At 42.9% G+C, this 21,259-nt stretch overlaps 1 protein-coding gene across 1 annotated transcript in view; it reads right to left on the bottom strand.

Annotated features, from left to right (window-relative positions):
- The window catches only part of col16a1 (collagen, type XVI, alpha 1), a 56,780-nt gene continuing 35,521 nt past the window's right edge, over positions 1-21,259 (bottom strand). Inside the window, exons 29-70 of the mRNA XM_070847123.1 lie at positions 20,758-20,793; positions 19,578-19,685; positions 19,126-19,248; positions 18,964-19,017; positions 18,843-18,884; positions 18,366-18,401; positions 18,239-18,283; positions 18,048-18,116; positions 17,894-17,947; positions 17,471-17,497; positions 16,442-16,498; positions 16,069-16,113; positions 15,847-15,918; positions 15,016-15,060; positions 12,904-12,957; positions 12,628-12,744; positions 12,339-12,380; positions 12,187-12,258; positions 12,015-12,059; positions 11,161-11,205; positions 9,259-9,312; positions 9,117-9,170; positions 8,967-9,020; positions 8,831-8,875; positions 8,667-8,720; positions 8,545-8,580; positions 8,399-8,461; positions 8,246-8,317; positions 8,090-8,143; positions 7,910-7,954; positions 6,417-6,461; positions 6,149-6,202; positions 5,976-6,029; positions 5,838-5,888; positions 5,345-5,434; positions 5,169-5,204; positions 5,020-5,064; positions 3,772-3,969; positions 3,515-3,578; positions 3,168-3,344; positions 3,006-3,083; positions 1-1,441 (exon numbers count right to left, since the gene is read on the bottom strand). Coding sequence (XP_070703224.1) covers positions 1,248-1,441; positions 3,006-3,083; positions 3,168-3,344; positions 3,515-3,578; positions 3,772-3,969; positions 5,020-5,064; positions 5,169-5,204; positions 5,345-5,434; positions 5,838-5,888; positions 5,976-6,029; positions 6,149-6,202; positions 6,417-6,461; positions 7,910-7,954; positions 8,090-8,143; positions 8,246-8,317; positions 8,399-8,461; positions 8,545-8,580; positions 8,667-8,720; positions 8,831-8,875; positions 8,967-9,020; positions 9,117-9,170; positions 9,259-9,312; positions 11,161-11,205; positions 12,015-12,059; positions 12,187-12,258; positions 12,339-12,380; positions 12,628-12,744; positions 12,904-12,957; positions 15,016-15,060; positions 15,847-15,918; positions 16,069-16,113; positions 16,442-16,498; positions 17,471-17,497; positions 17,894-17,947; positions 18,048-18,116; positions 18,239-18,283; positions 18,366-18,401; positions 18,843-18,884; positions 18,964-19,017; positions 19,126-19,248; positions 19,578-19,685; positions 20,758-20,793 — 2,805 coding nt within the window. The 3' untranslated portion in view covers positions 1-1,247. The remainder of the gene's footprint in view (positions 1,442-3,005; positions 3,084-3,167; positions 3,345-3,514; positions 3,579-3,771; positions 3,970-5,019; positions 5,065-5,168; positions 5,205-5,344; positions 5,435-5,837; positions 5,889-5,975; positions 6,030-6,148; positions 6,203-6,416; positions 6,462-7,909; positions 7,955-8,089; positions 8,144-8,245; positions 8,318-8,398; positions 8,462-8,544; positions 8,581-8,666; positions 8,721-8,830; positions 8,876-8,966; positions 9,021-9,116; positions 9,171-9,258; positions 9,313-11,160; positions 11,206-12,014; positions 12,060-12,186; positions 12,259-12,338; positions 12,381-12,627; positions 12,745-12,903; positions 12,958-15,015; positions 15,061-15,846; positions 15,919-16,068; positions 16,114-16,441; positions 16,499-17,470; positions 17,498-17,893; positions 17,948-18,047; positions 18,117-18,238; positions 18,284-18,365; positions 18,402-18,842; positions 18,885-18,963; positions 19,018-19,125; positions 19,249-19,577; positions 19,686-20,757; positions 20,794-21,259) is intronic.

The following is a 21,259-nucleotide window of genomic DNA, read 5'->3' as shown; positions in this document are numbered from 1 at the left end:
CTCTTTGAAAAGCAATTTAATTCAGTTGAACATTTCCCAGGGGTTCGCTTGTGAGGAACAACAGTCTGACCTCGACACCGAGCTTAAGGTCTGGATTTAAACTACGGCGGTGCTGATTTAAAACTCCAAAGACTTCCAAATATAAAAATTATTTTAAAAAAAACAGATAACAACCCCCAAAATACAGTAAAATGTAACATTACAAAAGCCGTTAGTGATATTTTCTTTGCTCAGAGTGTTGCATATACAGTACATGTGACGAATGGGCTGAATTAACCTTACGATACAGAACCACAGGAGATGCTTTATTTGTTAAAATGAAAGAATGTGCATTGCCCCCTCCCAAAAAGCCAATGTTTTGTGTGTGTGAAAACACGATTTCCTCTATACATTTACTTGATGTGATTCCATTTTGAAAGCTCACAGACCCTAGAATAATATCTGTTTGGCATTTTCTGTTGCCTGACAATGAAAAATAAGTGGATAGCCATGCGTATGTTTTTTTAAAATCCAAAAAGTATAAAAGCCACGATATATATAAATATAAATATATACAAAACAGTCAATCCATCAAAGAGGGTATGAAAGCTTTTTGACGTCTGTTTTCTTTTTTTTTTTTTACAGAAGTGAAATACATTTCTCAGAATATTCAAATCAAGTCAAATTCAAATATGTTCAAAAGCATCACACTGGGAGAGAACATCAGAAATGCAAACGGACGGCCACCGAATGGGATTCTGTGATGAAGGGAAAAAGATATGAGATGTGGTCACAAAGTGCAACAGTAATTGTGTGTGTGCTCTTCTTACAGATTGGCGAAGGAAGCAGTTTAAAAAAGAAAAACAGACCAGGCCTGAATTAATCAAGGAGAAGAAAACATGGGTTGTGATTCTTGCCACCTTCCCTGGGTTGTTTGAAAATGTACAAAAGCAATGAAACACAGTGAGAAAAAAAAAAAACGTGAGGCCAAAATAAGAGGCGGTAATGTAGCTACGAATTGTTATTCCTGGGGAATAAGAATGATGCAATAAAAGATGTGCTGCTGCTGTGACTCTGCAGGCCTCGCTCCAGCAGGGCCTTTATTAAGACATGGTGGATTTTTGCTCACAGCTACAGCAGAAATCTGTGTGGGTAAATGTAAACTTTTCAACAGCGAAGGAGCTCCTTTGTTTCATTTTGTGGTCAGATTTGAGAACTTTGGGTGTTTGGCTTCATGTCTTTGCTTCAGTCCCCTCTGTGTCTCTCCTCTACCAGGGGCCTTTCACAGGTGGGCCTTTGGGGCTGTACTCCACTTGATGGCTCATACAGTCTCCAGGATTACACCGACCATCATTTCCCCTTGAACCTTGCTGCCCAGGAGGGCCTGGGATCCCGGGAACACCCTGCTGGCCAACAGGTCCTGGGGGTCCCATCTTGCCATAGCCTGGGGGGCCTGGGACACCTGGAAGAACAAAGGAAACAGAGGGAATGTAACAGAACAATGATGTCAGTCAGTTGGCAAAAAAACTTTATTCTAATCCAACTGTAATTAACTTTGTTAGTTACTTTGCCCCAAAAGTTACTTTTTAAGTTACTTTCCCAATTCAGTTACTGTTTTAGTAACTTTCCCATTTTAGTTATTTTAGATTCACTTATATTTATATTTAGATATTCCTGATGCAGTGAATATTTCCTGTCAGACAGACATATCTGTGATACAGTGAATGTTTCCAGTCAAAAAAGAAGTAAAGATATGAATATCATATTAAACTAGATGACCTCGGGAATCTATTGGTACCAACCATATCAGGCTTGCTTCTCAGATTTTAGAGATATGAAACATTTGAAGATATTCCAAGAAATTACATCACAATAAGCAGAAATACCAAAGTAGGCACAGGCGGACCATTTAAATTACAGGGTTCAAAGAGTGAAACCAGCTGCAATTTTCACAAAGCGCATCCATCCATTATCTTCTGCTTATCAACAGGTCAAGCAGGACACTCCAGACGTCCTTTTCCCGAGCAACGCTTTCCAGCTCCTCTTGGGGAACCCCAAGGTGTTCCCAGGCCGGATGAGATATATAATCCCTCCAGCCAGTTCTGAGTCTGCTCTGGGGTCTACTCCCAGTGGGATGTGCCAAAGGGCCAGGAAGCATCCTGACTGAACCACCTCAACTGGCTCCTTTCGATGTGAAGGAGCAGTGGCTCTACTCCCCTCCCGGATATTCAAGCTCGGCCCTAGAGATGGGGTGAGGACAGACACTCTACATCCATCCATGCGGAGGACACTCATTTTGGCTACTTGTATCCACGGTCTCGTTCTTTCCGTCATCATGACCATAGGTACTGATCTATGGTCATGGACTGGTCGACTGGTAAATCGAGAGTTTCACCCTCAGCTCTTCACCCCTTTCACCACAACGGACGGCGCAGTCCAGCGCCATCATGCTGATGTCACCGGTCTGGAAAGTCGTCCGGAAAAGCAGAGATGCGATTCATAGGTCCCCAAAGCGGACGCTCTCCTCCTCGGCTGTGTTGAATATCACAAACAGGATTGGTGACAAGGGGCAGCCTTGGTGGAGTCCAACACCCAAAGAGAACATGCTTGACTTTGTGTCGAGAATGCAGACATTGCTCTCACTTTGGTTACACAGGGACTGGATGGCTCGTAGCAACGAACTCGGTACCCCATACTCCTGCAGTACTACCCACAGGATTTAGAGAGGGACTTTTCCAAGTCCACACAGCACATGTAGACTGGATGGGCAAACTCCCATGACCCCTCCAACAACCCTGCAAGGGTAAAGAGCTGGAATCTGCATTTTTCCTCTTGAATGTGAGGTTCGACAATCAGGCGGGGTCAGGAAGCTCTAGCACCCTGGAGTAGACTTTGCCAGGGAGGCTGACCAGTCCCCAATAATTGGAGCTCACCCTCCGGTCCCCTTTTTTGAAAACGGGGCTTATAATGGCTTATTATTATTATCATTATTATTGTATTGTCTGTGGACCAGTTGGGTACATTACCTGGTGCTCCTGGAGGTCCTATATCTCCCATCTCTCCAACACCCTTATCTCCTTTTTCTCCATTTGGTCCTCGTGGTCCTACACAAGGAGAGACGCATTTTGACCACATGACAGCTTACAGATAACTAAAGATGATGCAATGGTATAACTGATGGGGATCACCTGGGGGTCCTTGGCTTCCTGGCCTGCCTTGTCTGCCGATCTGTCCTGGGAGTCCAGGTGCACCTGAGGCCCCGGGATTACCTGGCGCTCCATTTTTCCCTGGGGGGCCGGGCCGACCTGGGGATGCCACCATTTCTACTGGCATCTGCATGCGAGACATGTAGTACGCCATTCTCTCTGGGGAAGGGGAAACATGCAATAACAAACCATGGCTCCACAGTGGCATCCCAGAGGAGACATAGAATAACTCTTTGAAGAGAAAATGCTGTACTAGTATAGAAACTAAAGCTCTAAATATGTGTATGCACAGAACAATGTGCATTTCCAGAAGTAGCACATGCCCTCACCATCAAAGATCTTGATGACCTGCTGGCGGATGAAATTCTTGATTTCATCATAATTGACAACGGCCTGTTAAAGAATAGAGGGGCGCAGAGAAAAACAAAAGGGCAAACATTAATCATGGTAGATAATTAAAGAATCCATTATTTACAAGAGCAGACGGAGCTAGGAGCACTTCTGGGCTTTTGTCGCAACCAAGCTGGATGTTTCATGATTAATATTACAGCTACAGTGCTGTATGTGTAATGAAAGTGTAGCTCACATCATTTCCAGGTGACCCCGGAGATCCAGGAGGCCCTGGGGGGCCCTCTGAACCTGCGCTTCCCCTCTCTCCTCTGGGTCCAATTGGGCCAATCATGGGCTGCGCATCCTTGGAGTGGTAACCACCACCACCACCAGGGGGCCCCGGTCTACCTCTCTCTCCTGGGGGACCCCTCTGGCCGGGGGCTCCTGGCTCACCCTGGGTGACAGGGCGGAACATGGACAGGTGATGGTTAGCAGGTAAGAGACAATGTCAGTCATGTTGCTTGTAGCTTGTGGATAAAAATGGCTTCATCACAATTCATCACAATAGCCATATATTTTCTCACTTTCCCACTACTGCTATTCTTGGGGCTAAGCTAAGATAAAATAAGCTATGCTGAGCTGTAGCTTTATATTTAACAGGGAGATGTGAAGGTGGTGTCAATCTGAGTTAGCTCTAAGCTGTTCTTCATTAGATAGCTTTTTTCTACTTTTACCTGTTTTGCATGTTCTGAGTATGAAGATGATCATGTTCAGAGAGGAAGAAGCAGGCCCTTTAAGACAGCTTATGGCTACATCTATATCACTTCCCCACAATAGAGCCCACCATTCAGGTTGCTTAAATACACTCAAAAAAACAGCCCTGCTACATTAGTGACAGTGATTTATTGAGAACAAAGCAGCCCATAATGGACGTCTAATGTTTACACGTCAGCGACAGACAAGTGCCTCTTGAAATAGAGAGGAAGGAGAAGAATAGAGGAGTCCGTTCTCTGTTCTCCTCTTCTGTGCAGCTAAAACCCTGACAATGCCATCCTGTCAGTGTGACAAATAGTCTCATCTAGCATCTCCCCTCATGCTTAATGGCATTATCCCAGAGGCAGAGAATAACTTTATCACTGTATCCACCTACGGTGCTGTAAGCCTGCGTCTACGAGAGATCCGACAGGCTCTGTAGCTACAGAGGGCTAGCAGGTGGCCGGCTGCCAGTTTGGAGAGGGGTGAAATGAGGTGAGGAGGAAAGAGGGTGTCGGTGGGTGGGTCGAAGGGTTAGTGAACTGATGACTGCGTTAAGTGCAGGTGCTGAGCGGGCACAAATGAATAGAGCAAGCGTGTTCAGCACCGGAGTGCACAGGCCCAAGTCTCCCTGAGCTAAAAGGAACAGAAAAAGGGTGCATCTGGCTGAATTCAGAGGAATCTGCAGAGATGCTTGGCTTGACAATACAGGCTCACATAATATACTGCACCGCCCTGAGTGTGCGCTTACCTTTTGACCTGACTGCCCACTGTCACCAGGTAGACCTGCCGCTCCCTGTCAAAGCAAAGACAGAAAGGAATGAAATATACACATCACAACATCTATCTCTCTCCATTATGCTCTAATGGGGACAAACACCACACCCAGACATTACTCACATCTTTACCAGCAGCGCCGTCACTGCCTGGCTCTCCCTACAAGACAAAGTCAAAGCAAGAGAAAAAAGGTCAAGTGAGATATATTTGACATGGCAGCAGCTTGGATGGTGTTTTAGTAAATTTACTTTGTTTCCGGGGACAAATTGGAAAATAGACTCAAGCTGAAAGGTACTAACCATGGATCCTGGGTGCCCGGGTGGTCCTGGTGGCCCTACCATCCCTGCAAGACCCCTCTCACCAGCCTGGCCCTTATCTCCTTTTATACCCTACAGAGGGAAGATAAAGGAGTCAGAATCTCTGCTATTGTTTGATGAATTTCATGTTTCACCTTCTTGTGTATAATTGTAACACCTTTTTAGGGCACATTAATTTTAACTTGTAAATCTTTAAATTAAAATAACACGTCTGTATCTCTCTTTATTTTCTTTTTCTATTTTTCTTTTTTCTGTATGTGTAACTTCTGTAGCTAATTACTATAGCCCTGATTAATCTTAATATAGTATAGTATTTTATATATAGTATATATAATCATGTTCAGTGCTGACTATTTTCTGGATTTTACTCTCATTAAACAACCCACCCCATTTCGGGAGCGTTAAAGATTAAGCTAATTTAACGTTATCATCCATTTCTTGTTTATTCAAAGTGTGACGGTCACATGTTTATTACCATTCCTGATGGACCAGGAGGTCCTGGTGGTCCAGCTGGGCCGGCAGAACCCTAATGGGGTAAGTAAACATATGATATTCACGCTTAACACATTACGATATCAACAGATGTATGAGGTTAAAAGAGCAGTGAACTCACAACGTGGCCGGGGGGTCCAGGTCGTCCCAGAGCTCCTGGGACTCCGGGATCACCCTAGAAAGGTCACAGATTAACCAGAGATCACTAGGGTTACAGAGACTATGACGTGTTTACTCTAGCCTATCATGTGCTCTCTAATGAGAGAAAGCAAAAGATTAAAATAAAAAACTCACATCATGCCCTGGTCTGCCTGATGATCCAGGTGGACCTGTGGGTCCAGGTTCACCCTGATTAATGAGAGAAAAAATGAAAATGTAATCCAGGAAGCACGAGTGGGGACTAGTGGGGACTCTAGTACACAACAACATAGCACAGTGACAGTTTTCATAATTATCAGTTTGATAAGACAACTTGGCCTAATGCACAAGCAGCAAACAGCAACTGTAAGTAGACAAACGGGCAGACGTAGTGTGATGGTAAAGCAATGAGTTGTTGGCTAACCTTCTGTCCAGGGAAGCCAACATGGCCAGTTTTCCCTTTGAATCCCTGAGGAGAGACATCAAAGAGAATGAGATTGGTACAGCATCAAAATTCACAAAGTCCGAGGCTGCCAAAGAACAGGCAGACGTGTCTTTGAAATCCTGAACACCTGCTCTTGGGCAGAACACAAACAGAGAGTGAGTGAGAGAAATAAAAGAGAGGGAGGGAGGCAGCTACTTCACGGACTACAGTGTGCGAATATCACTATCTCTGCTGCGTCGATATACAACACAGAAAGTCAGAAGACGAGAGGGATCATAGAAGTTTCAAATGACATCTGCAATATTAACAAGAATCAGTAATCAGGATTACACATGCAAATATCATGAGGCACAGGCCAAATTTCACAAGGATGCTGTTGGTGAAACTGCACAAACATCAAGAATGATCATGATTGTATCTGTCTTGAAACCTTCCTACACATATGTATTAATTCTAAATCCAAATGCAAAATGCACAGCAATGAGTGAGAACCCATCGTTGTAAATCCATCTCCCCACAAAGAGCTTTTGATAGGCTTTCAGCCAAAAAGGTTTAGTCATGGAGACTGATTTGCATACCAGTTTGCTGTTTGTAAAACTGAAGGTGAGCCATGGCAATGTCTGCAAATCTGTATGTACCGAAACACGCTACTATATGTGAAAAATAACGAAGACACAGCTGATGTGATCGTTTGGAGGAACGCAACATTTACATTTATCTCTAAATCACTATTTTAACAAGCAGGTTTTCTGGGAGGCTGTACTTAATGTAAGATGTTGCATGCTAACATTTGCTAATGAGCACTAAACACAAAGTACAGCTGAGGATGATGGAAATGCCATAGGTTTTGCAGGTGTTAAAATGTATCCTGAATTAACATGAATGTTATGGTAATCCATCTGATAGTTGTTGAGATAATTTACTCAAAATCACAAATATGAACCTCACGGTGGTGCAACAGGAAAACTCAGGATCATCAGAGTAAGCAGGATTCATCCTGTGGGCACCATTTATGTCTGTGAATCCATCCATTTGACGTTTAGATATTCAACCGAATAAGTGAAAACTTGTGATCTGCTGTTGGCACCACATTTAACTTGGGGATCACGTAAGTATCTTTACCAAGGAAGAGTACCAGGAAAAGTCAGGGGAACTGTCAAAGCAATAAGGGACTATGAATGGTGATTTTGCACCAATCCATCAAGCCATGTTGATGGTATTGGAAAAAAAATCTCAGTATATATGACTGCTTTGCTTTCAGAATATCTATTAGATTGATCTCAACAAAAAAACCCAACATCAACCAATTCGTAATGATCGGTACACAAAATGCATTGTTAACTCTGATTTGGACGGCATTTCATTTTAAGGATATGCAGAAATACACTTGATGCCTAATTCATGTTGTTTTCTGCACTGGATGGACTGAAAATCGCATCGGTCATGTTAAAGGTGTTAGAGGTTCTACTCACTGGGATTCCTCGTGGTCCTGCTGGGCCTGGAGGGCCTGCTTCTCCCTGACAACGAAAATATAGCCAGTGTCAAAGGTCAACTAAACAACTAAAAGCAGCTATAGTATGACTTCAGTGTGTAGTTGGTGTGTGGCTTGTGTGTGGGCACAGCGGCCATGTATCAGCATGCGTGCAACTCACCCGCAGCCCTGGTTTCCCATCTTTTCCATCCATTCCCTCAATGCCAGGGGGGCCCTTTCATGGCAAAAACAGACACATTCTGAATAGTACACAGTTCATAGATGTGCTGGAATGAATCAAAGTTGGATAACACACAGTAAAATAACATTCATATACCATCAACCCTGGTGAGCCTGATGAGCCCGGAGGTCCAGTTGGTCCCTGAGGGCCTTGGGTGCCATCGTTGCCCTTTGGAAATGCAGATTTTCAGTGCAAATGATGATTCTGAATGCAAAGCAGAAAACAGCCAAATGACTGATTTGTACTCACTTTTTCACCTTTGAGCCCAGAAAGCCCTTCCCTTCCAGTTTTGCCGGCGGGACCTGGTGGACCCTAAGAATACATACAATAATACACAAAGTCAGTACAACCACCTTAAAGACAACAGTTTGCAATAAAGGAGTTAATTTACATACTGGTGGTCCTGGGAAACCTGGTTGTCCTTGGAAACCCTTGAAATGAAAGAAGTAACATATTAATATGCGTTTCATTTGTTTCTAAAAGTGAAAATGTTCTATTACATGTGTGTTTTACCTACCTGGTCCCCCTTGGCACCAGCGGGCCCTGCTGGTCCTGTGTCTCCTTTAATGCCCTACAGACACAGGATGGCTCCTGTCATTCTCAGTTATTAAAGTTTGCAACGATAAATAAAGAAGCCAGGTTCTAAATATTGCTGAGCAAAATTTATGATGAGAGACTGACCGGTGTGCCAGCCAGTCCTTGGTACCCAGGGCTACCAGGGGGGCCCTGCAGAAGGGCAGTAAAATTAGCCGGAGTTTTACAGTGCGAGTTACAGAAGCATTGTGTCTTACATAACAGTGATGGCGTAATGGCTTACTGATTCTCCTTTCTGGCCACTGCTTCCTGGGCTCCCACGTTCGCCCTTCATTCCCTGGCGAATAGTCATATAATCAGCGTCAGTTCACATGCCAATCTAACCCCCTATCAAAGGCAACAATGTCTTTCCAATATAGTGATGGTAACTTACAGGCAGCCCAGGCGCTCCCATAGCTCCTGGATACCCGGACGTTCCCGTAGGGCCCTGTGGTAAAAATCATATGATCAGTCAAACGGGGAAAGCAATTATTTTAATGTTATAATTTTAGTGAATGTGATTGGCAGATACTTACCTGCTCACCCTTCATTCCTTGGATGCCAGGTGACCCTCTCTCACCCTGCTGACCCTGAGTATGACGGGAGAGGGGAATGATTAGAAAGTGAAGGAGACGATGTAATATGTATGTCAGAAAGAGACAGTCCCTTGGTGGATATGAGACAAGAAGGGGGCAAGTCAATATCAAAGGGAGGAAACAGCTAACTGGCTTGTACCGCCTCCCGATGGGGCTGCCTACAGTTGATTTTGTCCTCTGCTCTACACCTCTGTGAGGCTTCAGGACAGCGATTTAGGTCTGTGATGGTGATATCCAGAGGATTGACTCGTCGTTCTCTAGCCCTTCCTTTCGAGAAACAAATTTACACAAAGCTGTAGACTTTAAATCAAAGAAACATATGAACGTAAAAAGTATATGGGGATTAACATATAATGTTCAGACTGATTCCATGATGGACTGAAAACCTATATTTCACAGTCTATTAACCGAATACCGAATGTTGTTTTGACGTAAAAAATTAATATGCATGTGCGAGTGTGATCTGTTGCCTAGCAACAACTGCTGTAAGTGGAAGACAGATGAGTGCTGAAAGGAAATAAAGAGAGAAATTTTCATGTCAATGGAAGCTGGGCGAGTTTAAAAGATTGTTTTTAAATGGTGGCAACTGAGGATGATAATTAGCTGTTAAGCTGTTTATTAATATTTATTGTCCCTTTAGAATAAATGGTAAAACTGAAATTAAAAAAAATGCTAAGAATATTACTGTGAGATATAAGATCCAGCAGCATGATGGGTTATTAAAGTGCTTATTGAGGGCTGTAATTTAGAGAAAGTGATTACTAATTGATCACTGAGGAGAAACTAATTAGTAGCTGATCATTGTGAGTAACATCCTCACCACTGAATATGAGTAATATATTCAGCAGCAGGGTCACACCTCTCTCTCTCCCTCGCAAACAGTAGCAGCAGTGGCTAACACCTGCTGCAAAGTGCTACTACGCTGCAAATGGATTCCACGCAGCGCTCACACAACACATCCATTTAGCATCCCTATTCTCCTAAAACAATAAATCTGTATGAGGAGGGGGAGGGCTGTGTCTGCACAGCGGCCCCACTCTCCATCACTTAGACGGGGGGAATAATTGAACAACTGGAGAAAAGAGACAACCAAACCATTTCCTCATCTGAAATAACTCCCATTACAAAGCTACGGAGAGAGAGGAAGGGAGGACGGAGAGATAGCAAAGAAGGCATAATCAAGGGCTACTTGATTAAAGTACAGATTAGATTAATATTACAATCAGAAGTGGAAAGTACCTAAGTACAATTAAAGTAAGTTAAGAACAGAATATCAGACATTACATCATAACTGTACTTAATCATTTCTATTGCTCATGTTATTTGCTACTTTATACTTCCACTCAATTATGTTTCAGGGAAAATATTCTTGACTTCTGAGATCTTCTGAGGTAGGAGTTATCAAGGACTGATTTCTCGTCTAACCATTTCAGGTGGTTTCATTTAACTAACAGTCTGAAGCCCAAAAAGCAAAAATTATACACAATTTCACAGAAAAGCAAAGACTTTACATACAAATGTGCGCAGCAGAACTTCTTCTTCTTCTTTCATTCCCAGTTAACCGTATATAAATTAGATAAATCTACCTACTCAATATAGCTACAAAAGTAAAATGATGCATATGTATTGATTATTTAAACTGCTAAATAAATAATTTTTGCCATTTTACTGATGAACTGTTTTAGATTTTTACTTGTAATTAAGAATATTTACATCATAATATGAAATTTTGTTTAACTAAGGACCTGAGTACTGAGGACCATCACTGATGAAAAAAAAAAAAAGAGGGAGAGAGTAGAGGAGAAAAAGGGAACTGAAGTTGAAAGTGTGAACAAAACTTACGGGTAAACCAGATGAGCCCTGAGGACCTGGGAAACCAGGAGGTCCCTGTGGACAGAAAGCAGTGAAATGAACACTCACTAACAGCACCTGAGACAAGATTAACGTAGAGATAAAAAATAAAAATCAATTTACACCTCTGGTTAAAGCAGGTTTCAACTTATTCCTGACAATTAGCTGAATACTACAAGCACTACAGAGAACTTAAGAAGATTTTCAACCAGCTTTGTATCGTTACAATGTGGGTAGTACATGCAAATGAGCAATGTTTAACTTTCCTCTGTGTCACCTGCACCGACAGCTCCTCAGTCCCAAAGTCGTGTTCGACTGAACAACTGATTCAACAATAAAACTATTTTAGAGTTAATTTAGATATGAAGGAAAGTTAAACATTGTTTATTTACATACGCTGCCCACATTGTAATGAAAGCCAATTAAAAGTCAGTAATGTATCCCTTCAGGAGTGTGTTGGGCCACATGTGTGCAGCATTTTCCCTGAGACCAGCAGGGGGCTCTGTGAAGTCATGGAAAGTGCCAAACACAGGCTCCTCTCAAGTCACTCCCAATCTAAAGCTCTGAGACAAAAACCCAATGGTGCTGTCCTAAAATTCTAATAATAAAATAAAATATAAGTACTGACAAACCATTGTAAGGCATTGATTAGAATGCTCTTTATAGTTTTCAAACATTTTTTGCAGCATTTTTGCAGTGAGTGTTAAGTTGGAAAAAGTCATCAGAGTACTGGAAAACTTTTTTCCAAAGGTTTTAAGAATAAGAGTCCAACTTTACAGATTTCATATTGTATGTTCAGGTTTGAGAGATATGTTGCTGAATCCTGAAGATTGACAAAGCCTTACCAAATTTCCTGGCATTCCAGCTTGGCCTCTATCTCCTGGTCTACCCTGTGGTTAGAGATGAAAAAAGAAAGGTGACGTGTAATTTGGATGCACGTCAATGGACAAAGGGAGACTTACATATGCACTCTCATATCAACAGAATGTACATGAGAAAACACAGTCGCAGACTCACTGGCTCTCCTTTTGTTCCCGGAGATCCAGGCATTCCTGGAGCTCCAGGTGTTCCCGTGCAGGATCGGTCACCCTAAGAGACAAAGAAATAAAATACCAGGAAATGTCCACATATGTGTGTGTCCTTAGAATATCACAATGATCTCAACTGACCACTGCTTGTGTCGCCTGCTCTCTCTGCAGTCTGTCCAAACACTGGAAGCAGACAAGAGGACAAGGGATCAGAATAATGCCCCACTGCTGGCACTGTATTATGTCAGACTGATAGCTTCTCCCATCCGGCCATGCAAACTTGAATACGATGCAAAATGAGAGATTGCCATTTTGCATTCATCAAAGCACAACAGCAGACACAGTACTATTAGTGTGGTTTCATGTGGACGTGGAGAATCATCGTGAAGCTGAAGCTGACAATGAAACTTCCACTCCCTCTCCGTCTCACCCTGTCACAGCCATCCAAGGGGGTTTCACCGGGCTTGCCCTCGTCTCCTTTCTCTCCCTTGGCACCAGCCATGCCCGGCACGCCTGGCAACCCTTGGGAACAGCCTCCTTCACAGTCCTATGTGTGTGTTATAGCACGTGCACACACATAGATATACTTATTTATACATACATACACAAACACAGTGATGAACAGTTTTCAAGCCAAAAACTGGCAAGCAAAAAGCAAGGAAAGTCACCTTTGTTCACCAAAATGCATTTTTACTCATGAACTCACATCACCACCTCCTGTAGTGGAGTCTTGTGGCAGCTGGTGCTGTCCAATGGGGTTCTACAGAAGGGGCAGGGAAACAAAAATTAAATAAATATCATTTAATAACTTTATGGCATCAATGATAAAAAAATGAGGGAAACTCTAATGACCAAAATCAGCTCTTTTCTTCCACATCAGCGTGGCATAAAGTCTGGTTTCTTCAACAACTTCACTGGATTTAAAGTTCCACCAGGCTACGATTGTACATTCGCATGGAAGAAGTGTCAAACTCAGTTACATTCAAAGATGTCGAGATGTATACAAAATTTGCTTGATTTTTAAATGCAGTATTGATGGACACTATTGTTCCTCCATGCAATATGCAGATGCATTGAGGATGAAATGGAGGACCTACTCGCAGCTGGGAAACCTAAAAATTCATTCGGGACATCCCAGAAAACAAATGTGAGCTGTTAAATCTTTTAGCAAACACTTTGTTTTCTCTTTGGCATATATCTGAATTTAATCATTTTCATTGTAGTCCCATAAAGCACCAGAAACAGTTTACAATTTAAAGAGTACAGCGTAGCACCAAGGAAGCAGACAAACCTGTCCAAACATTTTCTATGTACACATAGGAACAAACACGCATCCTGCATGTACACATCAAAAAAAAGAAAAAATACAAATGCCACTGGAGTTACTCTGTCTATTTGTAGCAAGTTCAGAAACAAAACTGCTCACTCCACAAGCCAAATCACATTCACTTTGAAAGGGTTTGCTCCCTATCAAAGCAGTGGGCCCCTTTCCACTGAGAGAGACTGTCAATAGCACCTAGTCTGGTTTTAAAGTCATTACAAACCCATTTGACATTGTTCAAATTGAAGCCATTAGCTAAGAGAGGCTACTTTATGTTGCATGCTATTGGCTGTTACATGGGCTAGAACAAGGCCTTGCACTAAAGAGGTTTCTCTATAATTATATGTCACTGTGCAATGTTCCCCCTGGAGGAGCGGGAAATCGTTGCTCAGGACTAGGACATCTGGAGTGCCCTGCTTGAGCTGTTGCTACCGCAACTGGGTGGATGGACGGTTGATGCAATGTTCACTCTTGCTAATCTCCAAAGGGAGATGCAAAATTGCAAACTTGCGATTTCTCTGAGCAACACACCGTCGCGTTTCAAATACAAAGCAGTTTGAGGGTGCAAAGCGAGCACATGGGTGTGCAAGAGGGCAGATGGTGTCAACGTGGCACAAACGTGGTCAAACTTCTATTAGTGGGCAAGACTATTTAGCAATTCTTACATTATAACTCAGACTCAATTTCAGGACATCTATTCCTGTCACATGTGATCCATGGACAAATTAGCATATGCAGTTCATGCCTATATATTTAACACTCCAAAGCATTTTAACAATGGACATGTTGCTAAATATGCAATCACTTTTCTGCAGAGTGAGTCCCAAAGCTTCTCCAGAGTGCTCTACTGATTTTCCAGGACCTCCCTCTCCTCCATTAAACTACTTCTTTAGTTCCTGTGTTGAAGGTGAGCCTCCCCTTGAGTGCTGGCTTGAGATCAGCATTGATGTTCCCTTTATGAAATTAAACCATCAGCCGACTTGAAAGAAACAAGACTGACACCATACAAAATAAGAATCCACTGATAACTTCACAACAATTTCTCCACTTTGATGTTGTCCTTGCACGTACTGTAAGTGAACTAACTCTGTCCACAAGAACACACAGATGCACAACAAGCTGAAACTCTGAAGTGTGTGAAATGCCTGCATGTGTTTCTAGTAATGCATCTCAGTCGCCATGAAATATGCAGGCATATGCACAAGCCTTATGCCCACTCCCACAGCAATCCATAAACAGTGACATAAACCCAACTTGCTCTGGCCTTGGGCTGGAATCAGAAGCATCCTTTAACAGTACAACAGCAGCACTTGTGCTCAATATTTATGGTGTAACGGGGTAGATCTTTGGGGTTGTACAGTATATAAACTAATCAAATACCAGCTCCTGACACCTTTAATGTGTTTTGTGCTTTTGTATCATTTATAAACAAAGTCCCAGATCTCGAATCAGTACATAAGAGCCGCCTCTCCTCCTTTTCTCTCTAATTTTACTTACGATGTATCCCGGTTTCCCCGGTATCCCGTCGTTTCCAGGGATACCCTGAAAGAAGGAACTGAGGTTCAACTCGTTTGTTGCCAATCGAGGGATAGCCACTCCCATCTGCACCAGTGCTCAAAGGCAGAGTCAAAGGCTCAAGGTCTAAATGATCAAACCTGTTCCTTCTTCTGCCATGTCTTATGACACTTCTCAAATCTCAAAATCCGATTGAAATAAGGAATCTGAAGGAAAAAATTCCAATATATTTGCATTAAGTGCTATTTTTGCATTCAGCGATTGTTACAAATGCCAAAGACATGACCTCTTCCGTCCAGTTACCATCACCACTTGTCTCAGTCTGTCTTACACCTTTGACTCTTGCATCACAGATCACAGTAACACTTTATTTGAAGGTCTACTCAGATTTCAAAATTCATCAAAGTAGTACTTTAAATAAGCATAGCAATATGTTTTAAATACATATTTAAAACCTGACCTTCAAATAACTGTTCATGTCTTGACGGACATTCCCAAAGCTGGCTTCCCACATGGGTTAAAGCTCGAAGCACCGTATGGGTTAGTGCATATTTCATTTGATCCTGATTATCTGAGCTTCTTTTAAACCAAACTACAGCACGCATTCTGTATATAATGTTGCTCCATTTCCTACATGCACATTATGACCTTTGTTTGCCCATCAGATTGCAAAGCACATCAAAGCAATGCCTTTCTTAAGTATCCCAAATGCCCAAGCTGAAAGCCTACATTGAACTAGGCTGATGAAGCAGCTACTGAACTGAGTTGAAAAAAGACCCCCCTACCCACCATCCTACTGCTGCTTCCTCTTACCTGTGGTCCCTGGATTCCATTACTACCTTGAGGCCCAGGTGGGCCTGGAGGGCCAGGAGGTCCTGGTGGGCCCTGCAGCACACAAAGACATGGCCACAAATGATGCTCATAGTCAAACACAAATGAAGAATTCTGTGATTTTCCAAACAAACTTAGTGAGGTAACAACAGAAGCAGACAAAGCCTGAGTTGTCTGACAGGACTGCTGGCTGACAGATCAGACCTGAGGCCCGGGTTGCCACGTGTTTATTGGAGTTCCTGGAGCTCCCTGGAAGGCAAAAGTAGTCAAAATCAGAACAGCGCTGTTTACTTACACAAACAGTACAGAAAGTGCACGGTGTGAAGTTAAGTATAATACAAAAAAAGTCAAAACACACAAACATGCGGAGGGGACATAACTTAGCATGAATATTTTTCTCAATATGTCCCCTGTGGAGTCATAACAACCCTCGGAGAGTGTGTTTAAAAACTCAGTGTGTATTCAGACTCCTGTTGTGAGGCAAAAATTCTCTAGATTAAACTAATTGCATGCCTCCATGCGTTTATTTCAGTGTGTGTGTGTGTGCGTGCGTGTGTGCGTGCATGTAAGTACTCACAGGTCCGCCTATGCCGCTGTGCACAGGGATGATGCAGTTGCATTCTCCAGGTTCACCCTAAAATATACATTAAAAAAAGACCCATAAAAAAGCTAAAGTGAAACCCTTTGCACAATTTTAAGCACAGGCTGCAAAACCGAGTCCTCATTCAACATTAAAACTCCTGCAGTTACTTGAAAGGAAGTCAGAACTCTTTGAGCTTTCAGGACTCTTTTGTGCAGTTTTGCCAAATCCTGAAATCTTGTGCATCACAAAGACACTCAAAACTGAATTTCTATGAACCTTTGTTTTTTTTTTTATGTCACTTATTGTGTAATATGTGTATTTAAAGCGTTGCATTACATGGATTTGTCTCTGAGACTATAATGTAGTACAAGCATACAAATAATGTATGGTACAATTATGCAAAGAAAGGTGTAATTCACATAACATCTGTGATGGAGCAGACTGTATGATATGCCCAATTACACTTCTGCGCTCACTACTTTCCTCTAACATCCAATTCAGGTCTTTACAGTATGTACAAGCTCTCCGCGAAAGCCCCAGACTCTGTATGAGGACACGGAATAAAGATTCTGAATCCTGTTACATATTTTGCTCCTTTTCCCGACTTTTTCCTCTTTAACCGTCAGCGCCTGTCCCACATCTCACACCCCTCCCGACCCTTAAGCGCTGCCTCCACCGCTTTCTCATCTCTCCCACCCTCTCAGTGACAGTCTGGACGGGTGGCTCTGATGAATGCGGTAATTAATAGTCTCACACACACTCCCTCTTAAGGCACCGAAACTCCTCTTGTCTGCCAGCAACAGTACACTCGTCACCTCCACTGCTACTCTATCCGTGCCCTGAGGCAGGTGTGTGCATGTGTGCGTCTGCGTGTGTGTGTGTGTGTGTGTGTGTGTGGAGGTGAAGGGGGTGGTTGGGGGGGAGAGGGGGCTGCTGAACCATCTCTTGCGATTACCATCTGTTCCACCCCCTTATATTCAAACCCCTCCAGATGCCTTCACCCAAACAAAACGGTAGACTTACCTTGTCCCCCATAGCTCCATCACGGCCCTGCAAGAGAAGGAGACAGCACACAGACACACAAACACACAAACACGCACACACACACACACACCACTTAGTTACTCTTGCTTTGTTGTTCCAGAAGAAAGCTCACGGGGCAGTGAGCTGAGCGTAGATCAGGGGACAGAGGATGAGATGGGAGCAGACATCGCCTCTGTTATGGATCGAGGCAGGCATCCGTGGTTACAAATGATGCCTAAATCAAGGACAATTCCCAAAGAAGCTCAAAGAAAATTACAACTCTTAACAGACGCTAAAAGAGAGAGAACAACTCAAGTTTGCCACTGAAATTTCGTTAACATTCTTTCAAATTGTTGATGCACATGAACAAAAACATGCAAATGAAACATACACTTTAGACAATAAGAGAGGAAGACAACTCACAGGTCTGCCATCAGCTCCTGGCAATCCTTGAGAGCCGGGGGCTCCATCTCTGCCCTGAGGCAGAAAAAGCAAATAGGAAACAGTGTGATGACAATATAACAGCATGATATTATATACCCATGTAAACATGCAAAAGAATGTTTTTATGACCTACCGGGGGACCTGCTACTCCAGTGCCCACAGGCCCCTGTGGTCCTTGAGGCCCAGCATCTCCGTTGCTGCCCTACGAACAGGGCAGACTCACAGTGTCACGTGGTGTTTTGTTTCAAACAAAATGAAGTCTATTTGAAGGCTTTTGCATCAAAACATGTATGTTGGGTCTCCACCTCTACCATTTTACACTACCTTTTCCCCCGCAGGGCCAGTCAGCCCTCTGGTTCCAGGAGGTCCCTATACCAAACACACAGATTAGACCAAAATCTTCATGTGCAATGTAGAAAAGTCAGATTTTAAAAATATGAGGGAAACTTACTACAAGTCCTGGGAGCCCTCTTGGTCCTTCTTCACCCTATGCCATAAATGGAAAAAGACAGGATCAAAAAAAGAAAGGCAGGAGGTTTAGCTGGGCTGGGGATGAAACACAGAGTGGTGATTGGGGTGAGGAGGGCTGACTGTAAGAGATGTTTCACAGTGTAGGTAAAGGCCATCTTCCTCATGTCAACAAAGCAATGAAAATTCCGCAATGAATCAACTGATTTGAGAGACAGAGAGAGCGGCCCTGGGTTATTTTTAGATGGTTATTTACAACCTTGTGACATTATTGGTAGATCTAAGAGGTAGGACAACTCTGGAGGTTGACATGGAAATTGAATATGTTGTTCATTACTGAGATCACAGCAGGACCACATTAATCTAGGAGGTGTGTGTATGTTTAGTATAACAGAGCTACATTATCCATTGACATAAAACACTGATCCCGATGTGTTTTTTTAGGACACATCAGCCTTACTTGTGGTCCCACAAGACCGACTCCTGAAACTCCAGCTTCTCCCTACATGGGGCACAGGACAACACAGATTAGAATCTGTCAGTGATACATGAATACACACGATCCTCCACGTGTATTGTACCTTGCTTCCTTTGGGACCAGCAGGCCCCTGCACACCTGGTAGGCCTGGTTTTCCCTGAAAAGAAACACAGAAGATAATCATTAGCAATTCACATTGTGCAGGGTGCCACTAGTAAATAAGTAAATAGATGCGATACGATAAATATAGACATGATTTACTCACATTTTTGCCAGGCTTCCCTTCTCCTGGTGGACCTTGTTCTCCTCTCTCTCCTTTGGGGCCTGGCACGGCTACGCCATCACCAACCACAGCGCCCGCAGAAGGACAGCTTGTACAAGCGTCACCCTGGGAAAACACAACAAATAAAAACCATGATCCAGGGACTTTTTTGAACAATCAAACCAAAGTTAAACCCTATGTTTAACCACTGGAGACCATATCTAAGGTATCACCTCATTTGATGTCCCCATGGATGGAGAGACCAAAGGCAGATCCATATGATCTCAAAAAGACCCAACTGGATCTCTATCATGAATAGTCCGTGGAAAGGGAATAAGGGCTGTACACAACATATGGCTGCTAAATCTTTCATACTGTAAGCCGCTTATGATTGATACAATAAATGTTAGACTTAAATCAGTCAGCACATGAAAAAAAATAATGGTACTCTATACCTTCTCTCCTTTCAAGCCCGTTAGTCCTTCTCGACCAGACTCTCCAGGCAGTCCTGGGGCTCCAGGAGCTCCATCCAGTCCCTTATCACCTTGATCTCCTTGTTTGCCCTGGTAACATTGGAATACGATGATAAGAGGCCCTGACTGGCAATGCTCACATTAAAGGCTTGACAATGACCACTAGCATGGAGCAATGTTTTGAGGACGAGGTCATGTGGGCTCATGTGTGCACGCGAGGATGCACATGCACGTGCCATTGGTCGCACGATATTCCACTGATCAAGTTGAGTTGGTGGCGATGATGTGCCAAAAAAATACAGCAATGCACCAGTGAAGAAGAGGACTGCTACCAGGTAAACGGGGGTATAAATAATGCAGGATTTCCAACATTAAAAAAAGTGGTCAGCACAGATGTTTTATGAGGAGGGAATGTATTCAACTGGATTTGGTGAAAAACACTGACTGCAAACTTAACTTTAGACTCCATCAATTTCCCTCCGTAATCTGTTCTGTGGCTGCGTTTCGATATCAAACCAAAGCATTACTTATATTATTACTGGCTTATTAGAGGTTTGTCTTTTATTATCAGATCGAAGTGTCAAAAACTGATAGTGGTATGAGCCTCAAACATCCAGTCTGGGTCCACTTTGAAGTCCAAGCAAAGAGAGTGTAGGAGGGCTTCAAGGGAATTTAAAGCAGACTGGCTCTGTTGATGGTAGATTTATTTCCCATTTGGGGGAGTAAAGTGATGTGAACTTTTCAAAACACAGACAGACTTGGTGACCTGAAATAAAGGCTCTCTTGAAATATTATTCAATAAAACGTGGGTAGGGGGATTTCCTGCAGACATCCTCTGTCCCAGTAGATGTCAGATTAGTTAGGAAAGTCTGACTGTTTCTAAAGGCCACCGGTGACTCCAAATAGTCTAATTCCTCCAGGTTATCCATTAGGTTATTTTAGGTAGACTGTTTGGTTTTTTCGTGTGTGAACATTGAGTTATTTAATAGAACATTCACAATGCCCAAGAGACATTAATTAGTTGTTTTTTTTATCTCTCAGCTGACATTAAGGCTGTTGAATGTGGTGTGAATTTGTTGCTGGGTCACAGTATCTGAAAACACACACACATGGAACAGCTTTTTATAGATGATCTATGAGAAACTTTGCCAGAGTTACTTACCTTTTCTCCCTTTGCACCAGCGAGACCTGGTGGACCCTGTGTAAGCAAATAGAAAGTGATGATACAAATGCACGCAGATACATGATAAACATGCAGGTGCGCAGCATTCGCACACACCCACACTCTCACACACACACATGTGCAGTCATTGTGCAAACCTCTTTCCATTCAGGTAAAAATAACTGTTGACTTAAAGTTAACCACAGACACAAACAGAGTGTAATTGGGAGGGGAGAGAGAAGCCAACAGGGATTTATCACATTTAGTAACAATTCTGCCGTAAGATTTCTGCATATCCTATTTGTACAATAAGCACCATGGTTGGTTCACCCTCGGGGTGAAATCTTTCAGCATCTCCAACTTTTCACTCATCCAGATGCTGCTTAATCTGTTTCACTGTGGCAACAAAATAGGACAGCCATGAGCTGGTTCTGTGGAATTTGTCTTCACTTCTATTATGATTTCAAATAAAGACAGAAAATTCTAACAGCGGACGTGTATG

This window comes from Pempheris klunzingeri, chromosome 16 (genome assembly GCF_042242105.1).
Source record: "Pempheris klunzingeri isolate RE-2024b chromosome 16, fPemKlu1.hap1, whole genome shotgun sequence".
In the NCBI taxonomy this organism is placed as follows: domain Eukaryota; kingdom Metazoa; phylum Chordata; class Actinopteri; order Acropomatiformes; family Pempheridae; genus Pempheris; species Pempheris klunzingeri.
The sequence above is the reverse complement of the archived record's forward strand: the minus strand, read 5'-3'. Positions and strand labels throughout refer to the sequence as shown.